The sequence below is a fragment of the Camelus ferus genome, chromosome 7 (assembly GCF_009834535.1).
Source record: "Camelus ferus isolate YT-003-E chromosome 7, BCGSAC_Cfer_1.0, whole genome shotgun sequence".
In the NCBI taxonomy this organism is placed as follows: domain Eukaryota; kingdom Metazoa; phylum Chordata; class Mammalia; order Artiodactyla; family Camelidae; genus Camelus; species Camelus ferus.
In genome coordinates, this window is record NC_045702.1 from 74,152,469 (window position 1) to 74,177,371 (window position 24,903).

Sequence of the window (24,903 nt, forward strand, 5' to 3'; positions counted from 1 at the left end):
CCTTTTCATTGAGAAGAAATGTTTCAAAATAAAACATTGTTCATTTTCTCTTGAACATGGTTCAGTAAACTGAGCTTTGTTGGATCAGAAGTGAAAACCATGTACAGCTGCCCCTGAAAAAGATTCTGCCTCTTTTCCTTTCATCTTTATATGTTAGAACTACTATATGCTTAGTCTTGAGTTAGAGGTTTATATCAAAAAGGCATTTAGAAAAATAGATTTAATTTAGGCAACACAGACATACGAAAACAAGTATTAGGATAAATTATAACAGTTCCTGTTTTGTTTTGAGACTAAGTACAGTCCTTAAAAAGATGTATCATGTGTGTTTGATTAATTTCTAAATGTTGGGCATGCACAATAGTGGTGTTTTCCCAAAGACCCTTTCTTCTTGTTGCTCACTGTTAGAGTTATTAAACTTTCATGACTCACTCTAGAATTATAAGGGAAAGATCTGAGCTTGTTTCTTCTCCAGGTCCTTACTGTTTTAAGAACCCTTGTGAAAATATGTGCAGACTCTGTGGTAAAGTGGCAGGAAGCTTGCAGGTTAAACTCCCCCTCCACTTCCCGTCCACCCACACCCCAGGCCAGGAAACACACATTTCAGCTTCCTCCCCTCACCACCCAACACTGTCTGTCACTGTCCCGTGTTCAGTGTCTCAGAGGTTCCCAGGGTTGTGTTTAAAGATGGAGCAGGTTATTAACTGGATGTTGTGTGACGGGATCGTCTTGACAGGCACTTCTTCACATGTGGATTTCTCGTGACTGTGTGGGCACAGGAGCTGTTGTGGACATAGAGTGACATCAGGAATCCCTACTCGAAGTACAGTATAGAAAAACTCAGTTATAACCACTGTGTACTGTGCTTGTTTGGGGTCTACCACGCTGCTTTAAACTTCTCGCCGTTGGAGTAGGTTACCTTAAAGGTCTCTCCTAATCCTGAAATTCTATGAGTCTATGATTATCTTTAGCAATGATGCAAATCATTTACTTTTCTTTCATCTGCAAATGCCCTTAATGCTATACCCTTAATAAACACCTGCCACAAAAGAAAACATTAATTTTACACTTCTTTATGGGGACAGGTTATTTCTGTAAATAACTAAATTGGATTTTTTGAAGATATTAGAAAATAGGGTGCTCTTACACATAGATAATCCTGAATTATGCTTTTCAGACAATGAGCCTTGTTATATCTATTTTAAGATGCTATTTATAACCTAAAGCTGTCGTGATAAGTGAAGCACATGTAGGTTTTTATCACAGGATTTCTCCTGTCACAGTGGAGAACTCAGATGCTTGAAAGTTCTGGAAATTTATTTCTCCATCCCCGTGATGCCCTTTTTCACAGACTATTGTATGTCAGTAAAATCCAGGATAGTTAAGTTCTAAACAAATAACAGATTTTATTTCTACATAACACCTTCTAAATTATTTTCTCAAGTATCATCTGCTTTCTTTTTTTTAGGAAATAGAAGAGGAATTGACTAGTTGAGAGGTTACTGTACAACATGATTAACATGGAAACACACTTCTCAAAATAACCAAATAAATGGCAATTTTGGAAGTTTATCTTTTTATTTGAATTTCTATTTTAATACTCACTAGTTAGCAGAGTGTATAATGTGGACTTCCTGATATGAACTGCATCGTTCACATTTGCCATGGTGATCACGCTGTGTAAATTTTTACAGGGATCTCTTATTTCCAAAATTATGGTGCAGGATGAGGTGCAGAACAATTTTCCACTGAAGTCAGAAAAGAATCCCATTAGTAAGCCAGGAGCCAACTATTATACATTTTAGTGAAAGAGAAGAAGGAGGAAGGAGTTTGAAAAAAAAAAAGGAAAGGGTCCACCTTATTATTATTATGCTAGATGGTGCAAGTGTAATTTGCCTCCTTTGTTCTTAAATGGAAATGTGTAAATAATACATTATTTACTCTGTATTTCTTTATAATAGTCTTATCCCTTCCTCTAGCGACACTGTCAACTATTATAATCATAATTTTGCCAAATATTTCCCTTCCTGCATTCACTGTTATTTATAAGCCCTCAGGTTTATTTAAAGTAGAGGTTAGCAAACTGGGAGCTGCCCTCAGCTTCTGTCTGTGCAGAAAACACTTCCTGAAGGCTCTGGCTGGTGGTGGTTGATATGTTTAGCACTTGTATGTTTTTTCCCCACCATAGGAAATTCCTGGAATAACCCTTGTGACAGAAGAGATCCCATTGCCTCTTATGAAGGTAAGTCCTTACAGCGAGAGACGGAAGCACGGGCCTGCTTGGCTTCCTTGCTGGCCTTCACATTCCTCTGCCCTGAGTGTTACGGTGGTTCCAGAGAGGACTGTAAACTGTCAGGGGAGGATGGGTGAGGCGTTGGGCTTGTTCTCCTGAAAATCCTTCCTAAATGGTAGAGCAGTCACTCAGATGATATCAAGGCAACTCTTTTTAAAGAGTGAAGTTTTCTGAAGATGGAGAGCTCAGCTTGAGCCGTATAGAGGTCTACTTTCTACTGTGCCTCCAGCCAATCCATGCTGGAGGGGTTCTTGTGCATTTTCTTCTGAGGACTTGGGAGCTTTTTTTTTTTTTTCACTTCATTTGTGTTGTCACCCCTCAACAAACACACACACACACACACACACACAATCTTAAAACCATTAAGTAAACTGGGCTGGGATTATCTAATTTCCTTCTGGTTCTGAGAACAGCTTTTCTGTTTCTCAAGAGTGACCTGCATGGGCTATCTGTGGTCTCAGCACACACCTCCTTCCTGCCCGCTCAGCGGCAGCTTTAGTGTCTCTCTGCAGTCTGGTACTTTCAGAAGAGTTTCTGAATACAATAGGGAGGGTAGGGTGGGGGTGAGCGAGTAGAAAAGAATGTGTGTGTAGTTAAAAACTGGGGAGTAGTTTAGCGCAGTTTCCTTGAAGCTCCTTTGTTGTTTTTGGCATTGCCTCCTGTTAATTATAGCTTGATGTGTGCTGGGAAATCTCAACTTTTGGCAGCAGGCAGCTCCGTGTGCTTCTGTCTTTTACTATTTACCTTTGATTCTTTTGGATCCACAAAGGGCAAGCCAGGCCTGGGCAGCTCAGGGAAGCTCTGGGTGTTTGAGGTCATAGCGATGCCCTGGGGGTGAGAGAGGGCCAACTGGGGCGGGTTTAGTGGTTCTGGGTTTCGGTCCTAAGAAGGGTCCTTAAGGGGAGACTGACTAGAGATGTTTCTAGGCAGCAGCATGAGACGGCTGTGAAGGTCTGCAAAGGTAGGAAGACGAAGGGAAAAGAAAGTTTTGATTTAACAGCTTAAAAGTTTTTTAGTGAAAGCCTCCATCCTTTCAATTAATTGTTTCTGCTTTTACCACTAGTCCTACCAAACTCATACTGTGTTTGATGGAGACACAATAAACCAGTGAAGGAAATTTTAAAAAGAAAACAATGTCACCCACAATTCTATACTTCCTGACATATGAACCATTTCCCCCATTTCCTCTTGGTTTGTCATAGGTATGTGCATTCTATCTAATAGTAATGGCCATCTAGAGACATTTCGTAACAGTTATGAATTATTTCTGTACATTTTTCATGTTGGTACGTAAACTTCATAATTTTCATGGTTATGATTTCTAATGACTCCATAGGATTACATTATGTGGCAGTGTCTTGATTTACTTAATCATTCTCTAGAGAGTCCCCATTAAAAAAATTTTACCATTAAAAATGTTGCAGTAAATATTTTTATACAGTTTTGTGCGTATGTGTGATTTATTCTCCTAAGGTTAAATGCCCACATGTATTATTGGATGAAAGAGTATGACAATTTTTATAGCCTTTGAGTCTTATTGCCAAATTAATACTCAAAAATTGTTGTGATAATTTACACTGTTATAAGGGATTTATGAGTTTATCAGTTTTACTATAACCTTCTCAACATTGTGTATTTTCACTTAAAAAATTAAGTAATGATAAAAGAGTGATGGGAGAGTTCTCAAATTTTTTAACCCATTGGCTTATTCTAAGAATACAATATGCCTTTGCTTAGGAACAAAATAGTTTATTTTTATACTTCCTGATTTTTTTTCTATTTGTGTGTGTGTTTATTTCTGTGTAAAATGATGTTTTTATGTACTTCATTTTTTTTTTCTCCTTTGATACCCACTTTGCCTTACCCTCATTTTTTTTCTTCTCCCCTTAGTGCCTCTAGCAGTTGGCTCTGCAGACAATCGTTTCCTATTAACTATTCCTGACTCTGCTTGGGAGCTCTTCCCTGACTCCTGTGTATTTGTATGCTAGTAGGAAGTGTTCCCCAGGGCAAGTTTGAGCAGTAGATCTCTTCACTGCCCTCTCCACTCAGACAAGACCCACCAGGGAGGCTGAGGCATGCTGCTGGGATTTGCCCTGGGCTCAGGAGGGTTTGGTACTGGGTTTGGTTTGGCCAGTTCCCCCCCTTCCCCCATCACTAATCGGTACCTTCCAGTTCACGGGACAGCTGGCCCTGAGAGCTCTTGTTTGTTTCCCCATCTCTGCTTACATAATACCCCTCACTATAAGTTACTGCCTTTGACCTACTTCTACCCAATTCCCAGCTTCATTACGTTGCAGTGAATGAATCTGGTTGCCATGGCACATCCCCTACATTTCCCCCCTCCCCGGCCCCACTTATGTGACAGTTCTTGCAGCTTACCTGATAGCAGGTGGTTCTGAGCACCCTCTACCTGAATCTCACGCTACCTTTTGAAGGCATGCTTGCTGTCAGACTTTCCTCAAGGCCCAGGGGACCCATGTCTACTCTGACCACATTTGCTTCCATCCTGCTTGGAAGATGACTGCCCTGATAAGGAGTCTGGAGAGGGAAGGGCAAAATGAAACTGAATGAGCGCTTTCCTTCTGCTCTCTCTGAAAAGAAGTTTAGAGTGAAGTGGAGCACTTTACATGTTTAGTCTATGAACACCGGGTTTAACTGGTTTGCAGCAGTTTATCACCTGAAAGACAAAAGGCTTCTTGATTTTAATAGAATGGTTTCCAAAAGAATTCTTAAAAGTGAATCAAAATATGTATTGAAACAAGTTCCTCACCTTAAAAGAAATGTCATCAAGAATGACCTTCCAAAGAATGATTTTATCCCCTCCACAGGAAGCCATGTAAGGATTTTTTGAAAAAAAAAAAAAAAAGAAAGAAAAGAAAAGGAATAATACCTTACTTGAATATCAAGATAAAAGTTGAATGAGCATGCCACCAATGGAGAAATGGAGTGTTTTTATTAAAGTATTTTTTAAGCCAGACATCTTTAGCTTCATTTTCCAAAGTAAGGAAGCCTTTAAATTTAATCATTTGTGTAGCGATTTTTAACTTTCTGACCCAGAGACTCGGAAGGAGAAAGACTTCAAGTCCTTCCCCACCAGGAGCCACTCCACGTGAGGGCGTTGCTGCCTGGGTCTGTCGGGGTCTAGAGATCCCTGAGCAACTGGGGAAAGAGCAGTTGACACCTGGGCTGTTCTCCACTCAGAGACGTGTTCACTTAAGGATGCTGCTTCTCTCACACACTTAAAAAATGTTTAAAAATACTGTTTTAATTGGGCAGAGCATGAGTATAATGCTTATTAAAGCACAAAAAACACCTTTTTTTCCTTGACCCTCCCAGTACAGAGAGCCGCCATCACTTCAATAAAAAGCTTTCTTAAAGATCCAAAGTATCAACAGAATCACAGTGTGAGCTTGCAAGTTTTAAAAATTAGAATTGTTGCTCTGACAGCAATGTAGCACTACCAGAAATGTCAGTTAGTTATGTGGGAAATATTAATTGACTTTCCACAGTTTCGTTTGTACCTATGTGATACTGCGCTATAACTAGGAATATGTATCTGGTCTTCATCCATGATTCCTGGCACAGAGCTCTTAAAATCCTTGCAGTTTCCTCAGTGATAAGAACTACAGGGACATCTTTTGTTATAATACTTAGTGTTTGTTCCCAGTTCCTGAAATAACTCCAGAACACAAAGGTGAAAAGAATGTCTTTTGTTATTCCTAATAAGCCCCTTCCAACCACACCTGAGTTTGTTAAAGAGGTGACTTTTGGAAAGCACCTCAGGATGGGGGCTGGTTGCCTGGAGAATGAAGTGTGTGATTAGAGGGTTGGAACTTTGAGAATCTGCCGCCACCACCTTCCAAGGCTAGAGTGGCTGGAGGTTCAGTTCAGTCACCAGTGGCCAGTGATTGAATCAAGCATGCCTGTGTAATGGAGCCTCTAGAAAGGACCCTAACTGAAGGGTTTCAGAGACCTCTCAGGGATGAATATTCATAGATGTGGGGGCGGAGGTGGAGTGTCTGGAGAGGGCATGGAAGCTCAGGGCCCATTCCCTCATGCTTGCCCCATGCATCTCTTTGATCTGGCTTTTGAGTTGTATCCTTTTGTAATAAACTGGTGTATAGTAAGTGAACTGTTTCCCTGAGTTCTGTGAGCCACTGTAACAAATTACAGAGCCCAAAGAGGGGGTCTTGGGAACCTCTGATTTCTAGGCGGTCAGTCAGAATCATAGATAACAACCTGAACTTGCAATTGGCACCTGAAATAGGGGACACTCTTGTGGGACTGAGCCCTCAACCTGTGGGATCTGACACTATCTCTGGGTGAATTGTAGGACGCCCTGCAGGTGTTAAAGAATTGATAGGTGTGGGGGAAAAAAACCCCACACATTTGGTGACCAGAAGTGAAGTATTCTGGGGATAGTCGGTTATAGAGGAAAAAATTAGTTTTTCCTATAGAACATATTTTGGGGGACAGTTCAATCACTATTGTAAAAACATAATTTTATGATGTTATAAAGAAACACTACTTATTAGAGACAGAGCACCAGACTGGTCAATTCATTCCTATTGTATCTGTACGGATGGAGGGAACTTTGGTTTACTTCCCAGATGATGAAATTGAGGAACAGACCCAGGACCAAGGATCCTAGTGTTTGTTTCTCTCCTACCCTCCACTACCCTGTGCTGCTCTTATTCATGGCTTTGGTTGAAGGCATACACTTAATTCTTAAGGCTAAGAGGAGGGAACTATCTTAGCGTGGGCTTTCTCAGGAAATATGCTGGTTGTGAGATGGAACAGGTTACAGCTGTATTTAAGAGGTTACATAAAAAAAATACAGCCCATTAAAAATGGCTAAGAGTACTACCCAGCTCGGCCAAGAAGAGAGATTTTTTTTACTTGACTTGGGAAGAAGGAGGAAGTTCTCTTACAAATAGGAGAACTGGCACTCACAAAATGCCGTCCCCTTAACAGGAACAGGAAGCCTCAGGAGTCACCGATCCTGTGCATGGATGGCCCTGTTTGGTATGGTACCTTACTAGCTTTATGGACACATAGGTGTTTCTATTTTATCCTGTCTGTGCTGCAGGTAGTGGGTCGCTGTGTTTCTCTGGGCTGCAAGTAAAAGCTGATACTGAGATGGTGTCCCCTGAAGAGCTGAGTGGATTGATGCTTTACCTCCGCTGGTTGAGCCCTGATAGGAAAAGTAAAGGTTCTCTCTGAGTTGGCTTCCTCTTCTGTAAAAGAAGATACTGGTTAATCAGCAAATGTAGGACCAAAGCCTGAGGGCCTTTCAGAAATGAAAGGCAGATTTTTTTTTTCTTTCCTGGCAGTCGTTTACAGACGAGCCAGTAAGTACCATAGGGCTCCTCCTCTTCCTCCCCTCCCCCTCCTCTCTTTTCATTCCTTAAAAAAAAAAAAAAATCAACTGGCAATTCAAATCATGAATGGGCAACAGTCTCTTAATGTGACCCTTTGGTCCTTTTGTTGAATTAATAGTTGTGATGGGCTACATTTGGTAATTATTTCTTGTCATCCTAAGAGGCAAAATGAGATTATTTCTCAAAAAGAGACTTGGAATAATTTTCCTTTTTTGAAATCAAAATTTAAAACTCCCCTTGGTGCAGGAAAATGCTTCTGGGTGATTTCTTGAGGATCTGATGGTTTCTAACACCGGTGTCTCCCAGAATAGCTAAATGCATGGATATTTTCCTTAGAAAGCATTTTTGTGTGTTTTAAAGCTTTATGAGCTCTTTTCAAGGGGCTGCCGATGCGCTTCTTAGGCTTTGGTGGCTTTCACTTTGCTGTTGTCCCTGATGAGTACGGTGCTTTGTACCCAGCGAGTTCCCAAAGAGCCCCTTGACTGAAAGGAGAGGCTCTCTGTGCTCCCAGGTCGGCTGAGAGGGTGCAGTTGTGCAGCTTACACGCCCTCTTCCTTCCATGCTGTGTTACAACATCTAACATTTCACCTTGAAAGCTCTTTTGTTCTGTGGGTTAACGAGCGTGTTGTTGTTGCTTTGGCATTTGAGATCTTTTGAAGGGCTCTTTAACCCTGTCTCCTGTTATTTCACGACACTGTTGCAAGTCTTCAGACAGCTGGTTCTTCCTCAGCCTTTAACCCAGAGAAGAACATTTGAGGGTGGGAGGGAGACTGGGATTACCTGGACAGGCTCAAGCAGTGTTCTCAGCCTGGGCTGAACGTTAAGCTTGCCTGGGGAACGTCTGACACTCATAAGGGAGGCTCAGGTCACACCGCACACCAGTCAGCATTCTCGGGGATGGGACCAGGTGGTTGCTAAAGGGGGAGTCACACCCTAGTGGCAGATACTTACCTCACAGAGAATGAAGTGCTGGGGCTTGTTTTCTCTAAAGCTCTGCCTCTGATCTAAACCCAGAATCCACATTCTGGGTTCTCAGTCTTTGCTCACTTCCTCAGAGCCCCACCTGGAACATCCTCTCTTTTCCTTTGTCATTTTCATCCTGTGGGTCTTACCTGTTTCCCAGGCTTCCCAATAAACCTTCCAACTTACAATGATCTCTGTGCCACCGTTTCTCTCTCAACTCTCTCAATACCTGTATCATAACATCCAGCCCAGGGACCTCCTTGAAAGACCTACACATTTATTTAAGATATTTCTGGGACTTCTGGCTAAGAGTGTTCCTTATTTAAATGTGAGTTCTTATTTTAAAACTTAGAATCCGCTTTCCTTCTAACTCAGTAGTTTTGAACTATTTGGGGCCATGGATTTTTTTTTTTTTTTTTTGAAAATCTGATGTAAGCTCTAGACCTTCTCCCCAGAAAATTGCTCCCACAAACACAACTCATTTTACATAGTCAGTGGGCACCTGTCCATGGTCTTGCTTTATTTGTTTATTCTTAGCTAAGAAAAGGGTATGAGGAAAGGTCTATTTTTTTTTTAATGGAGTGAAAAGAAGGTACTTTGGGAGAGATCTTTTCTCAGGAGCCACAGTATGAGTATGAGAGTGGGGTCTTCTGACCGGAGGATGGCATTTGGCCTGAGAGGAAGAGCGACTCACAGGAATAAGGGCACCAATGTTCCTCCCTCTCCGGATGGGACTCCAATGGCAGAGCAGACAGAGGTAATAGCAGAACTGACCACTAGATGTCACCACATCACCAATTAGTTTTCTGGCTCTTGGCACTAGTTACCTGAACCCAGAGGGAGAATAGCAAGAAAGCTGTAGTGACTTCCAATCAGGGACCTAATTCTGCCAAATGAAGCAGGATTTGCTTTCATTATTGGGTTTTTTTTTTTTTTTCAATACGAGGAAGACCAAGGGGGTGGATAAAGGTATATTCGTCATAAATAAATGGAAAGGGAAAGAAAAGATGAGCGAGCTAGGTCAAGTGGGTGGTGGGCCCTGACTCCAGGTTCCGATTTCCTCTTGAAATGACACTTTATTGGAAGCAGCTTTTCCTGTCTCTGTGAGAATGGGTGTTGGCTGGTCAGGCCTTTCAAGCTTCTAAAACAGCAAGCTGGTTTTATTATATAATTCACTTTACTCCAACATCCACTTTGAGCCAATTGTGACTGTCATTTCAATAAGAATTTGGATGCTGTGCTCTTACTTAACAAAAGGGCATTTTTCTAGATTGAGGCATTTTTTTAAGTTCTCTTTTTCCCTTGCAATACAGCTAAGTCCGTTCCCACAGTAGGCATTACCTCACTTTGTTTTATGGCAACACATTGCATCCTTGACCCCAGTCAAATCTTTTCTAAATGCATATATTTTGGCAAGAAAGTATGAATCATAAATCTATCTTCATTGATTTACAAAAACAATTTGTGTCAGGATATCCTTCAACATTAAAAAATGTATTACTATTACATTTTATTCAAAAATGAACATAACGGGTACTTTTTGCTTCAGGGTAGTACAATTATATCAGTACATCAGAGACCTAAATGGGATGGGTGCCAGCGAATTCTGTTTTGGCGTATGCAACAAGTTTGTGTGAAAGTTCACCTTTTACCTTTCTGATTCCTGGGTTTTGAAAAAGATCCTTTGGAAGTAAATAAACTTAGGGGGAAAGTAATCCTATCCTTTCATGCGCTCCCAATCTTGTGAACATTCCCTAACTGAGCATGGCATTGTTGACACAACCGAAGTCAGAAAATGGGTCTTTGGGGAGGAAATGACCCTATGTGTTCAGTACCGGCTTCCCTGCTCAGCCCTCACCCAGGGAGTTGGGCTGGTGTGGGCCAGTGAGCTGTTGTCTCTCTGTGTAAAAGGGGCTCGAAGGGAAGAGAGCAAGGCAAGACTCTCTGTCTAGTTTAGAATTCTGATCAGGACAAGAATGCCATCCTTCGTGGGACGTTACTCACTCGGAAACGCTGCCTCACTGCTGAGGAAGTGAGGCGAGCCCAGCTTTGTAGCAAGGCCTGCATGGCGTGGGCCGGGTAGTTTGGGCCACAGGGCCTGCTTCTCAGGCTCACCGATGTGTTTGTCTCCTACAGGTGCATAGCTTTAAGGGATACTGGGAAAAACTGAACTCCAACCTGGAATATGCTAAGTACTCCAAGCCACACTTACACTATAACAACGGCGTGGTCAGGAGAGAGTGGCACAGCCTGATCTCAGAAGAGGTATGTGTGGGTTCCTGAGAGCCAAGCAAGAGGCAGACGCTGCGTGGACTAGGTTTGGCAATGCCTTCAGGTCACAAGGAGGCCGACATCAGTCCCCAGGCACTGCTCACCAGTGCTGTTGATCCCCAGTAGGCAGACCAAGGGCTGCCCTCATCTCTCTTCTCTGGGAGAGGAAGCTCAAATGCAAAGAAGTGAAGGGGCCCACACGGCATGTTCACAGTAGAAGTGGCATTAACATCCGGGTCTCAGATATGTTCTTGCATTACTGGTATAGTTAAAAATGGATCTGAAAAAAATCTAAGTATTCCCAAATTAGTGGTTGCTAGGGGTTAGGGATGGTGGAAAAGAGAAGAGTGAACGTGACCCCGATAAAGGGAAGCACGAGGGGACTGTAGGGTGACGAGCAGTTCTGTACCTTGATGGTGGGGTACACTGTGGTGCGTGCATCCGCATACGTGATACAATGACAGAACTATATGCTCATTGTACCAGTGTCAGTGTCCCAATTTTGACATCATACTAAAGTTATTCATATAGGATGTAAACGCTGGGGGAGACTGGGTGAAGCGTACATGAGAGCTCCCTGTAGCACTGTTGGCTATAGTTGTAGTGTTGTTGTATAAAATATATAGTTGACTTGCAACTTCCTGTAAATCTGTAATAGTTTCAGAATAAAACTTTTTTTTAAAAAATTTCTTTTTAAGAATCTAGATGTTTTGATTACCCAGAAAATCTCTCTTTTTTCCGAACTGTTAACTATATCGCATGATGACTTCGATGTGAAAAATGTCACCCACAAAACCTTCACCTTCCACGCCTCTGATGTGTTCTAACTCCTAGAAAACAGGAAAAAGAAGTTCCCTGGTGTATGTGAGGAATATTCTTGATAATGCAATAAAGTAAGTAAACTGAGGGGTTGTTGGAGCTGTAACATGGTTATGTTTTGCAGTCACTTTGTTGGCTGCCTCTCAGGAAGTAGCTTACTTTTGTTGTGTGTCCTCAGCAAGATGGTGGAGCTGGAGTTTCTAGTGGGAAAAGTTTACGTGTTCAACCTTTTAGCCTTGCATCCTGGGGATGGATGATTTATCAGGAGTAAGTGGTAAAGAAAGCTCTTATTAATTGAGCACTTTGCGGGGGGCGGGGCACAGACAGTAGGCTGATTTTTTAAAAAGCGTTAGTGGGCTGGTGAGCTTGTTCTTATTTTGAAAGCATGTTTTCTGGGTAGATGAGTCATCTCGGGGTGTTACAAGTCTAGGCCCCATTCCAACCCCTGTTCTATTTTCTCTTCCCATTATTTCCAACAACTGAGAACTGCAATTGTTCTAAATTATCGTCATTGTTTGCACTGAAGAGTTTTGAGATTTTATAATTGCCTAATGTGGCTTTTGCCAAGCTGATTAAAATTTTTGAGGTTTTCAGCAACCTGAGAACAATTTCTGCGGTGGTTTTATGGGTTTTAAAGGAGGATATCTTCGGATGGTGTTGTGGCTTTCTTTCTTTCTTTCCTTCTTTTTAATAATAATGCTTCCTGTGTGAATAACATTGGCTAATTTCTTTGTAGGGTGATTTCTAACCTACAAGCAAAGACTTTGGGTAAGAAAAGACCTGTAATAGAGCCTTCAGGATTTCAGTCAGTGTTTGGTTGGTAACACTGCTCTTCCGACCACTGTGGGTTGGCGGGGAAATCACTTCCACCAGCTCAGTGACGGCAGCACTGTTAACATCTTCCTATCAGAGTGGCCGCCTGGCTCCTGCCCTGTCTCTCTTGGCACCAGGCCTTCGGGGACAATTGCTGAATGTGCTTTTCCTGTGAGAGTCCCTGACTGTTGGCCTTCTAGTTTTCCTTCCGTTTCCTCGTAGAGCTGATCTGACTAACACACCCTCTGGTGTACCCACGGGGCCCACTTCCCTTGGCCTGGGGCTGCTTTCTCTCCAGCCATCTGATCAGACCAGGGTCTCTGACGTGTATGCTCCTTTCATTTTGTTAGCACTTGGGCACTCACTGGGCCAGGTCACAGGGGCAGGAAGATAAGACACCTCTAGACAAAAGCCCTGATTATAGGCTTAGGGGCCAACAGAACCAGGCTTAGACTCCAGCTCGGACACCTGCTACCCATGTGCTCTTGGGCAAACCGTTTATCCATTTCGTGCGTTGTCCTCCTCGGGGCAAGGGATGAGGAGAGGATGAGAGGAAACAGAGTCGTGCTTATCGAGCCCAGTCCTGTGCTTGGTGTGCAGGTCACCTGAGGTCGCCGCTTTATCTTTAATGTGTGAAGAAGAAATGCTAACCCAGAATTTCTAAACCAGGTGACAGGCATTATATAGCCCCTGGGGGTGAGGGGCTAGGTCGGGAGTGGGGACGAAAGTTGGAAGAGGCTTCCCAGAGGGGGTGAGATCCAGATTAAGACTTGGTAAACAAGGGGATCTGAGCCAGGTAAAGCTGCGGGAAGAGAACATTGAGCATCTTCAAGTACAAGCTTTCCTGTGGGTTTGTTCGGGGAACTCTGGCTTACCTCGTGAAGGTCAGCCTCCATTTAGAAAACAGAGCTGTTGTTTTTATGTCTCACTTCTGCTTCACGGGCTTGGATGTTTGGGTATGTGTTTGGTGACCCTAATGTCTTGCAGCTGCAAGCACAGCCCATGTGAACCGGAAGTCACTGCGTCACCCCGGGGGACCCAGGCTGTCCAAGTCCAGGCCTGAAGCCAGGGGTCCTGCCACCAGCACCAGGCAGGAGCCGCCGGGCAGGGGCGTGAACGTGTGTGCTTCAGGCTCACCCCGTCTGCGGGCAGGGGTTGGCAGTGTGGGGGATGCTGCAGGTCTGGCCAAGGTTTCTGTGTGTCCACTGCTCCCGTCCGCCCTGTTAGAGCGCCTTCTGTCCCAGTGCTTCAGGCCTGTTTGCGTCCCGTTACTGGTCACGCTCTCTCCCGGCACTTCAGGGAACTCGCTCCTGCCTCTCACATGCTCTGCTTGTGCTCGTTTCCTAGGAAGGATGTCATCACTGTCAGAAACAGGACGTTCCCTGTGAAAGTCAGGGCTCTAGTTTTCAGTGTTTCATCTTAATCATGAACGTTGTGTGGGAATCAGATAGAATTTATCCCAAGGGGTCAAGAGGCATCCATGCCCTCCCACAGTGGGTCATCAGCCCCTGACCAGGTGTTCTGGGAAAGGACAACATGAAGGTGCTGTGAGGGGGGTGTCAGGGCAGATCGTCCTGGAGACAGTGTCTGCCTGCCCCCCTCCCTCTGTCTTGCTGGTGCATTGCACATCACAGTGGAGACAGTGCCATTTGATTTAACCTCACATGCCACTTGTCCATCTTGATCTAGTTACCTTTTCAGCCCACTCACTTGTGCTGGTAGTTCTTATTTGCCACAGTCTTTGACTGGTCCCCTCGTTAGTAACGCCCAGGTCAGTAAGCCATGAGTTGGGGTCAGGAAGAAGGGAGTCGTGAGATCCTTCCACCAAGTCCCTGTCCCTGCGTTTATGGCTCCCTTAGGGTTAAGAGAGGACCCAAGTCATTCAGTCTTCTGTGAAGCAGAGGTTCTCAGTGGTGAGTCTTCTCACTGAAGAGAAATCAAAGCCAGAGACTGTCGGTGTTGGGAACGTGTTCTATGTCTCCTTTCTTTCTTTCCCAGTCTCTACCTCTCTCTGGTTCACAGAGCTCTCCACATCTCTCCTGAGTGATAAGTTCTAGCTTGTAGGATCAGGTCACACTGTATGAAAAATTTTTATCTCATCAGGGAAATATTATGTTTTCCCAATGACTCAGAGAAGGGAAACCCAGGCTAGTGCCTTGTCCTTCTAGCGCATTTCCTGAAAACCACCCTGCTTGACTGTTGTTCTGTTTAATTTCAGAGCCACGGTTAACACCCCTCTTACAGGAGGAAGACAACCACCAGAGGCTGCTTATGGGGCTGGTAAGCGGTCTGCGGGCCGTTTGGGTGCTGGTGAGCAATGCTCCAAGGGGAAGGGCTAGATTGTGCTTCTCATTCTGGTCTTGTTTTTATTCGTTCTTTCAACACATGGTTCTTGCCAGCTGCTGTGGGTTCTGTGTGTTTAGTGATAAGCAACACAGGATTTCTGCCCTCTTGGTATCTGTAGTCTTGTGAGAGAGCCATGTATTAATCGTCACCTCAAAAAATGTGTAATTATAAAACATCACAAGGAAATGTACAGCACTGAGAGTATTCAAAACAGGAAAGAGCAACAGCTCTGTTGTATTTGTATTTGGGTTTAAAATACAACAGAATAAATTATTTTTTCTTCAGTCCTACTACTAGGAAGACCGAAGAGGTATAAATCAAAATAAATTAATTAAAGAACAGAACTGGTAAATAAATACAAAAATCTTAAAAAAAAAAACTGTTTAAAGAAACATCTGAAAAGTCTAATAAAATATTCTCAATACTGTGAAGGCTTAGGAATTGGAAAATCTGTTAACTTAGATATGGTAAGTTTTAAAATACTGGAAAAATATGTAGAAATTCATATTCATACACTTAAAAAGTTTAGTTAAACAAAGTTTCCTTGGCAAACAGAAGTGACCATACTTGAGCCAAGAAGAAATAAAAAGCCTAAAATCACAATAACCATAAAATAACTTGGAAAAAGTGTCAGATTATCTCCCCAAAAGTTCCCAAGTTATTTAATGAGTTAGTTTTTTCAAACTTTTAAGGACCAAGTCCTTCTCATGCTATGTAAAGTATTTTTGCAAAAAGGTGAGCAGCTTCTGAATCATTTTGAAAAGCCAGCATAACCTTAAAAGCAGAATCTGACAATGACCACTTTCACGTATGAATATAAACACCACAGGTTTGATTAAACTACTTTCCAGTGGTGAATTTGAAAATAAAACATAGCCACGTGGGCTTCTTTGTAGGAAGCTTAATAGGAATGTATTAACGTCACACGGTCAAAGAGGAAAAGAAAAAGTTGGTCTCTACAGGTGCTGAACGCTGATGAAAGTAAACTCCCGCGCCTGGGACACACTAGTCACTGAGACAGAGGCGTCTGGTGCTGGCGGCCCACATCCTTCTTAGTCTTTGCTTTTTAAATTTTATTGAAGTATAGTTGATGTACAGTGTTGTGTTAGTTTCTGGTGTACAGCATAGTGATTGAACCATATATATATATATCAATCTATATACACACACACACATTCATCAACATCCTTCTTAATGTCACGTTGGAGACATTCCTATTAAAAGCAGAAAGACAGAAACAGACTCACTAAGACATAGAAAACAAACTTACGGTTACCAGGCGGAAAGGGGTGGGAAGGGATAAATTGGGAGTTCAAGATTTGCAGATACTGACGTTCAAAGTTTATACTGTGTAGCACAGGGAACTATATTCAATATCTTGTAGTAGCTCACAGTGAAAAAGAATATGAAAACGAATATATGTATGTTCATGTTTGACTGAAGCATTGTGCTGTACACCAGAAACTGACACAACATTGTAAACTGACTGTACTACAATAAAAAAAAAAGTAAAAGCTGAAAGAAGTGAAGGATCCTTGCTATTTTCACTAAATTTTACATTGTTCTGGAAATTCTAGCCAATGCAGTAAGAAACAGAAGTAAAAGAAGATACTGATTGTCTAATGCTATAAACAATCAACTGGGAAAATGGAAAATAATCATAAAATAAGATTTTAAATTAAATTAAAAATTAAAAAATACAGCAAGTTAGTAAGCTGATGATGCTGTATTTTTTTTTTGTTAGAATTAACCAGTTAGAAAAAATAATGAAGAACAATGTTTAATTTCCAAATCCTTAGCATCTAGGTTTAATAAAATTACAACGAAAAAGCCAATGAAATTTCTCTGGCAATTGACTGACACTTGACAAAATAAAGAGGAATGGGATTGGCATTACTTTGCTGACCTACGATAATTGGAACAATGTGGTTCATATAAAAAGACAGGAGACTCTAGTTTAAATCTGAATACTGTGTGATAAATGGGTCATTTAAAAATCAATGTAGAAAGAAATAATTTTTAATCAGTCAGTCATTCAATGGTTGACTGTTTGGAAAAGACAATTAAGTTAGATTCTTCCTACCCTGAATACCACCACTTGATACCATAAACACACAGAAACATCAGATTAAGATCAGAAATGTTGGAATAAGGAGTCCAATATAAAAAATTAAACTGTGTGAGAGATTTGAATAAAATAAGTGGATAGTTAAATTATACTGAAATCGAGAAAGCCTTTGAGGGTATTATTGAACATAAACACACAGGAAAAGATTGAAAACTTAGAAGCAGAACAACAAAAAGGCAAAGAAAACATTTATAAAAAAATTTGCCACATATGTGATAAAAGATTAACATTTGGCTATAAAGTTTATAAATCAGTAAGAGAACAACACACCAGAAGGGCAATGGACAAAACCTGTGACCAATGAGTTTTCAAAAATTAATTTATACCAAAAAAATCTCAAGTAGGGGCCGGGGAAGAAAGAGAATGTGTAACATTGTTGTAATCAGATGACAAAGAGAACAAGTGTTTTTGTTTGTTTGTTTGCCAATCAAGTTGACAAAAATTTTAAGATCATGCTAGGAAAGTTCAGGGTGTAGGGGATTGGACAGCCTCATGCAGTGCAGCTGGAAATTAGTATAAACACAGTGGGAGGCATTTCAGCAGGGTTTCCACAACCTGAAGTACGTGATCCAACAAATTCCACTTCTAAGAATGTAGCCTGACAAAATAATTGATATGGTGAACAGCCTTTGTATAATGATTTTTTTTGTGGTATTATTGACAATAGTAAAGAAATATCCCACATGTATAAGAAGGGGATAAATAATTGAATTGTAGTACTTTTATAAAATTGAATACTGTGCAGCCATTACAACTAGTGTGATAAAGAATATTTAATGATAAAGTATTACATGAAAAAAGCATATTATTAAATATTAGATTGAGTGTGCACACTGGAGAAAGGAAAATTTAAAAAGCCAGATGTTAATATAGATGGTAGAATTATGAGCAATTTAAATTTTCATCTGTATGGTTATTACAGAAAAATTGAAATGCACAAAAAAGTATGCATTATATCTTACCCAGAAAAAAAATAATGTTTTTTTAAAAAAGCCTAATCAATTAGTACATGCAGGAGACTGAATTGAAATAATATATCACTCTGTCTTGGCCCAGGACTCCAAGCGCTAAGTTTTACCCAGAGTGTTGTGTACATAAATCTGCTAAAATAGAAGATAAACACATGTGTGGTATCACTTGTACAATTCCCATGGTGTTTACTGATACAAAGATTTTTCCAGCCAAGAGGATCTGTAGCTAAGCAGGGCATCTAGGCAAAAGGGAGGGGAAAAAAGAAGAAAAAAGGAGAAAGGAAAGCAAAAGGTGGAGAGGGCTGGGAATGCCACACTGACTGGGGAGCCCCAAGGATGATCAGAACAGGGAGGGTATAGAAACAAGCCCTTTAGGTGTCACTACAATAGATATTTCACTATCATTGCATGTCGGGGGCTGTGAGGAATGTCTGTAGCCACTGTGCAGAGGGAGGTACCTGATGCATTTCCTTTTTACTCCAGCCTCTGTCTTCCGAACACCCCAAACCATGACCCCCTGCCCCTGGCCCCCATTAGCATAGTCATTAGAGTTGTTCCTGTGAGTTCTCCAGAGCCAGGAGTACTAGACGTCAATCCTTTGGTAGATCCCAAAGCCTTTCACTGCTAAGCTAGTGACTCGCACTGGCTTCTTTGGAGAATTCTCAGCAGGGCTGGGAGCCTGACTCTCAGCTGCTCACTGGGCTTTGGGTGAATCATAAGTAGTCCCTGTTGAGGAAAATGGTGGTGCCTCCTGATTTACGCCCAGCAAAGGAACATTGTGGGTTATGCACTTCTGCTGGTGGGATCTTCAGATCCAGTATCTTTCATGCTGATAAGGGGTGTTAATAAATGAATTGAATTCAACAGTTGCAGATGTGAGTGGGCAGGTTGTAACTTGTCTAATCCATATCCTGTTTTCAGATGGTGTCTGAGCTAAAAGACCATCTTTTGAGACACCTACAGGGTGTAGAAAAGAAGAAAATTGAACAGATGGTTCTGGACTACATTTCAAAACTGGTTGGTTTTGCTTTTTCTTCTCTACCCCCTCCCCCAGCCCCTACACACCTCCCCCCGTACCCGCCACAGCTGCCCTGGTGTATAGTTTCGAGTGTGTGGTTCAGTATATTTTCCAAATTAGGTTTTTGGACTCTCTCATCCTCAAACCAGTATACTTGGTGCTATAGATTGAAGAAAGGGGGTAAAAGAACCCAAAACCAAAGAGAACGTGATTTATTGCACTCCCCCCCAGCGTGGTTATACATTCATGCAAGCGCAGAGCAGTGAGGAATTCAGCATGGGTGCCAGATGAGCACGTGTCATCTTGGCATCTTCCAGATCCTTATTAAACCCTAGGTAGTGATTTCTGCACATAGAGGTTTATGCAAACATTAGAGAACTTGAACTTCAATTCTTAATTAGCTCCTACAGCCCAGTTATGCCAGATTCCAGCTCACTTGTATAAATACCACATTATTAGAGTCTGCTGATGAGATTGGCAGCTCATCTACCTGGTAGCCTCTCACTGAAATTGTGTGATCCGGGTTAATAACACCAGTCCATGTGTAAATAGAAGTGATGTAGCTGGATTGAAATTTGAGGCTGTCTTGAGTCTCAAAATGCATGTGGAGTTGAGGCCTGACCCTGCTTAGAACCTAGAAATAATATTCTGGAGAAATTTTAAAATGTATTTAAATATACAGAAAGAGAAGGAACACTCCATTTCTCCAAGTTGGGGTGGGGCCAGTGTACAAATGAGCCAGTGTGTGGCTCTGGAAGATTAAACTCTGGAAGATTAGTTAAATTTATTCGATATGGCCTTGATTTAATTTCATGTTTAAGTTTTCTACCTTTATTGCAGTCATTAGTATCTGTTTTAAAATTATATATTTGAATTTCTAAAGTAAATTTTGAGTTTCAGATTTTTAATGTATTAGGAGAGGTTACTATTCACATACACTGAAATTTATAAGCAGGGCATTGAAACTTTCTTAAATAATAACTCTTTGCAGTAGAACCATACCCAGGACTTCACTTTGTGAATGTGTTACTGATCTTCCCATGTTGATACAGGCTTGCTTTCTTTGTCTTTTCATAACTCACAGTTACTTAACATATCACCTATCATCTTTCTGTTGACTGTAAATTTCATCTTCCAGAGTGTTAAGGGCCTTTGTCTAAGGATCAAAACTCACAGAACACTAATTTGTGCTAACAGCTCCTAGAAGCATAGGACCAGAAATGGTAGAGATGTAGTCTCAGAAAACTCAGTGCCCCTGACTTTCTGACTCAGCGGTCACTGATTAAAGCCAAACATGCCTGCACCTGCCCAGCAGCAAACAGCCATGTCTCCCAGTGAGCTCTCAGGGGGGTGGCTGGGTAGCCTTTATAAAACAAGTCTGAGGAAGTTGCTGCAAAACCTGATTCTGTTACTTACATTGTATCTTACCTGATTTCAGCCAAAGAGAAACTAAGATTCTATGCCATTGAGAATAAATAGTGTCTGTGCTCATGTGAAGACCCTTTCTAAATTGCCCCCCGTCCTTTGCCTCCGTGTGCATGCATGAGTTTGTGGCTCTGACAGCTCCTCGGAGACTGCCCTATTGCTGACAAACTGATAAAATGTAGAACCTGGATTTGGAACAAGTTTTACTTCACAGCCCATGCTCAGGACCTCCATTCTATTCATAATCGCCTTTCTTCTGTCAGCTGTTGGCTCTGTCACCCTTGCCACATAACAGTCCTAGGGCAAACCCTGTTGCACTTGACCTTCTCTGATGGACAAGGGCCCCTGATTGAGAGCCCGTGCTTGTGAGTGGTGGGGCCAGTTAGCGGTGGGGAAGCTCAGCTGCGTCAGTGCCCTCAGTGACAGAGGGTGCTCTGTTAGACCCTGATGCGCATTTTCAGTCTTTCCATTTTGTGCTTCACAGTTAACCTCAGAAAGCCTGGTTCTATGTCTAGGCACAGCCTGAATGCCAGCTGCCCTAACGTGCCTGCCCGCCAGAGCTATGGAAGGAGAGTTTAGGGGCCCCTGAGGGAAAGGGTATGAACAGAGGTTAACAGACTATCTTTACCTTCCAGCTGGATCTTATTTGCCAAATACTGGAAGCCAGTTGGAGGAAACATAATCTTCATCCCTGGGTCCTCCACTTGTACGCAAGTATTTCTTGCTCTATTTTATCTTGGTGTACAAAGAGTTGAAACAACTCTGACCACTGCCTGCTTTAGCAAAGTCTTTTTGAAACTTACCAATTGAAAGTAACTCTCACCAGCCCTCCCAGCATCTATCCTAGCTCTGTACTCAGCCTTTAAAGTTACGCCCCTGGCACTTCCCCCGTCTTCTTTCCTTGGCATATGGTGGATGAGGAGAGAGGGACCCATGAGCTCAGTCCTGCCAAGAAGGGGAATTTAAGTTAATGCAATGTATCGTTTATGTGCCTACTGTCTAGTTAGATTCTAGGCATTAGGCTGGTGGTCACCATCATATTTATGAAGCTTTCTATAGGGCACAGTCTTGCACAGTCAGCTTGAATCCCATCTGGGTGAGGCACTCAGAGCCACTGCTCACACAAGTGGGCTTTTAGAGATGAGCTGCTCTGCTGACGTGCTGCTTTGCTCTTTGACCCAGCAATAGGAGGGCCAGTGCTGCTGAATTTGCTGTCTTTCACATCATGACCAGGATTTTGGAAGCTACTAGAAGTTTGTTTTTACCTCTTCCTCCTGGTAAGTCTCGGCTTTTTTGGAGTTTGTTGTAATAAATTTGTTCTTTCTTCTCCACTTAGTCCCCGGACTTTGGTACATTATAAGTTTAAAGATAAGACCCCCTGAGTCTGAGAAATTGTGTGTCTGGTGTCATCGTGAGATGGGTCTGAGTTTGGTCTCTGCTGACCAGATCTCCTCTGAGTATTAAACTAAACTATAGATCGTCACCAACTCTGGGGAGCCTAGGCTGGTCCCCATGCAGCTTTCTAGGATATTTTGGACCAGTGGAGTTGATTCAGGGAGATCTTTCTCTGATGTCTCTAGGTCTAGTTTATCTGGTCAAGAAGGTTAACACTCAGAAGGAAATAGGTCTGGCTGGGTGTCAGAAATTGAGTTGATTCTTATGTGTTCCTTGGAAACTAAACATTTCCCTTAGGATTTTGAAACAGGACCAAATCATGCCTCAAAACACCCTTTGTGCATGTGTCTGCAATCATTCATTTAATCGATAGTTTATTCAATCAACAAACATTTGTTGAATAATTACATGCCTGGTACTGATCTAGAAATTAGAGCCATTCCAAAAATTAACAAAAGTCTAATTGGGAAGATATGCACATAAATCAGTATTCATTATAAGAAACAAATAAGCTCCTGTTTGCTATAAACTGTCTGCCTCATGTTTATTATGTTTAAGTTCTAATGAGTGTTAAGCTTTGTAATAGCTAGTCACTACATAATATGTATTAGCCAGTTTTATTTAATTTATTCATTCATATCCATCCATCTATCCATCATTAATTTGTTCCTTTGTTTATTCATTTTAATCTGACATGTATATGGGACCAATTTTGTGCCAGATACTGTTCTAAGTACTTTACATAAATTAGCACATTTCATTTTCATAACAGTGCTAAGTGATAAGAACTTAAATTGAACCACATTAAATTGTCAACATTCACCAGTTCTTGACCAAGAAAGATGGCACTTTCATATGGTTCCACTTACTATTATTCCCATTTTATAGATGGTGAAGTTGAGGCACAGAAAGGTTAAGTAACTTACCTGAAATCACAGAGCTATTTAGTATCAGAGCCAATACTCAAATCTAGGGACTCTGGCTCTAAAATCTGTGCTTCAAACTGCTATTCTGTGCTGCCTCTTGAATTTTATATTCTAGTTGAATTAGTTGATGATGAAACATTGGTTATTCATGAGTCCAGAAAATCCCCACAGCACATCTCAGCTTCTCTGTGTTTGTGATATATTTGATACAGTCTGGAACCTGTATCAGATCGTGCTTTCTCTATCCACACACCTGATCTTACAAGATGTGCTTGTAGTGGAGATACAAAAGGACCTGTGACTTTGCAGGGATTTGAAAGTGACCTTTCATGAGGACAGTAGGTGGCTTTATGATCCCAATGGAATATGCATTGTGAGGTGTCCTCTAGAAAGACTGAAGGGGTTTCATGAAAATTACATATAGATTTCTGGCTTAAATTCTTAATTAACACAAATTAACACAAATACCTGGTAGAGAAATGGATTGACACTTTCAGATTTGTTCACCATAGATATCCAAGCTCATTTGGTAAGTAAATGAAACTGACTCACTGAGGACAATAGCGTATCTGAGAGATCACAAAAACATCCACATTCTACAGAACACTGCATTCCTTCACAGGGATGGATAAAAGGGAAAACACAGAAAAATGTTACCCATAGTGACTGAGAATTACTGTGAGTAAGAGTTAACGGCTTGTGTCCATGGATCAAGTACAGAAGAACAGATCCTTTTTCCCCGTTTCTCTTACATGTTTGTTTCCCTAACATGAAGTGCCGTGGATTGTGTGTGTATGTTTGTATAGACACAGGTCTTTTGTGTGTGCAGAAGTAAGTAGGCTTACTTTTCAGGCCCCCTGGGCTAGAGAGAACTGTCTGTGTTCTAAATGGCAGAAACTCGTAGCTTGAAAGGGAATGAGAACCACAAAAAGGACATCATGGTTTAGAGCATTTGCAGTTTAAGAGGATCCATGTTCCCCTTCCTGGCTGGAGAAGGCCAGGAGCCCTGGAGGATGAGGACTAGGGTTGGCTGGAAAAGTTCTCCCTTTCAGAACTGATGCCCACTTTTAGCCAATTTGCTCTGTTGCTTAGAGCTGATATGTGGCGAGGAGACCAGGACTGGGCTGTTGAATTTGGGACTGTGCCCTAGGGACAGAGGATGAGAGTCATCAGGGATCTTTAGGACATGGACACAAGGCTAGAGAGTTTTGAATCCAGAAAATTTTTATAGGATCAACAGCCTTTTATAAACTCTTCTTCAGAAATAATTTCATAACTTTTTTTTTAATCTTGGGAAGACTGTCCAAATCTATTTGAAAATTCACATGTTGTTAATTAGCTAGTAAAATCACTTTTTGGAATCAGAGCAGTTAGACTCATCTCGTTGTCAGCCCATTAACATCTGCTTGTGGGCAGAGTCTGAACTTTATCTGACCTGTGATGTTGCCAAGACAAAGGACCCAAGTCCCCCACTGCTCATGATTCATGTGCTCAGAGAGAGAGAGAGGGAAAACTCTGTGACTTCTCTGAATCCAAGTCCCTGCTCTTTGGCCATCATATCTTTGTCATGGAGGCTCCCAAGATCAGGTTGTGAGTCTTCGTCATTCCCCACCCACGTCCAATCAATTTCCAAGCTGGTACCCGTCACCGTGACCCTGAGACCCCTTCCCGCTGTCACTGTCGGTGTCCTCACTCCCTCTTGCACAGGTTCATGCAGCAGTAGCCTCCTGACTGTCACTCCAGTCCTTTCTCTGCCTGTTGCCATGTTAATATTTCAAAAGCAAAACTCAAATCTCCTAACCATCCTGCTGAAAAGCTTTAGTGCCCCCTCAAAGTTTACTAGACAGTAAATCCTTGCTGTCATTCAGCATTCAATCCCTGTCACATACATTCAGAGCACCCTGGAATTTGCCCTCGCAGAACTGGTCATGTTAGAGGAGAGAGGGACCCCCAAATTGGAAAGTTCACCAAGTAGCTGGGCAAGTCCCCCCAAACATGTGGGTTCTTGCCTGCCGACTGAGAGAGGGTTCTCAATAGAGGCAGAGGGACAAAGTGACAAAAGAACTGCTTTTATCACTCAGAGAGAGAAGAGAAAACAATCCAGTGGGGAGCATTCAGCCTGATAGCCACTGGAGACAGCTCCAGTTTCTGATC

At 42.0% G+C, this 24,903-nt stretch overlaps 1 protein-coding gene across 10 annotated transcripts in view; it reads left to right on the plus strand.

Moving 5' to 3' along the window:
* Window positions 1–24,903, plus strand: part of GSAP (gamma-secretase activating protein) — a 187,990-nt gene that overhangs the window by 157,110 nt on the left and 5,977 nt on the right. For 6 of the 10 annotated variants that reach the window (XM_032484156.1, XM_032484157.1, XM_032484149.1 and 3 more), the window contains 8 exons: window positions 2,189–2,242; window positions 10,774–10,902; window positions 11,743–11,801; window positions 12,464–12,495; window positions 14,759–14,850; window positions 18,907–19,002; window positions 21,064–21,134; window positions 21,611–21,705. In XM_032484156.1, the coding sequence (XP_032340047.1) occupies window positions 2,189–2,242; window positions 10,774–10,902; window positions 11,743–11,801; window positions 12,464–12,495; window positions 14,759–14,850; window positions 18,907–19,002; window positions 21,064–21,134; window positions 21,611–21,705 (628 nt within the window). Of the gene's footprint in view, window positions 1–2,188; window positions 2,243–10,773; window positions 10,903–11,742; window positions 11,802–12,463; window positions 12,496–13,527; window positions 14,851–18,906; window positions 19,003–21,063; window positions 21,135–21,610; window positions 21,706–24,903 lie in introns of those variants that run through there. The other 4 variants (XM_032484152.1, XM_032484154.1, XM_032484155.1 and 1 more) reach the window with 2 other exon arrangements.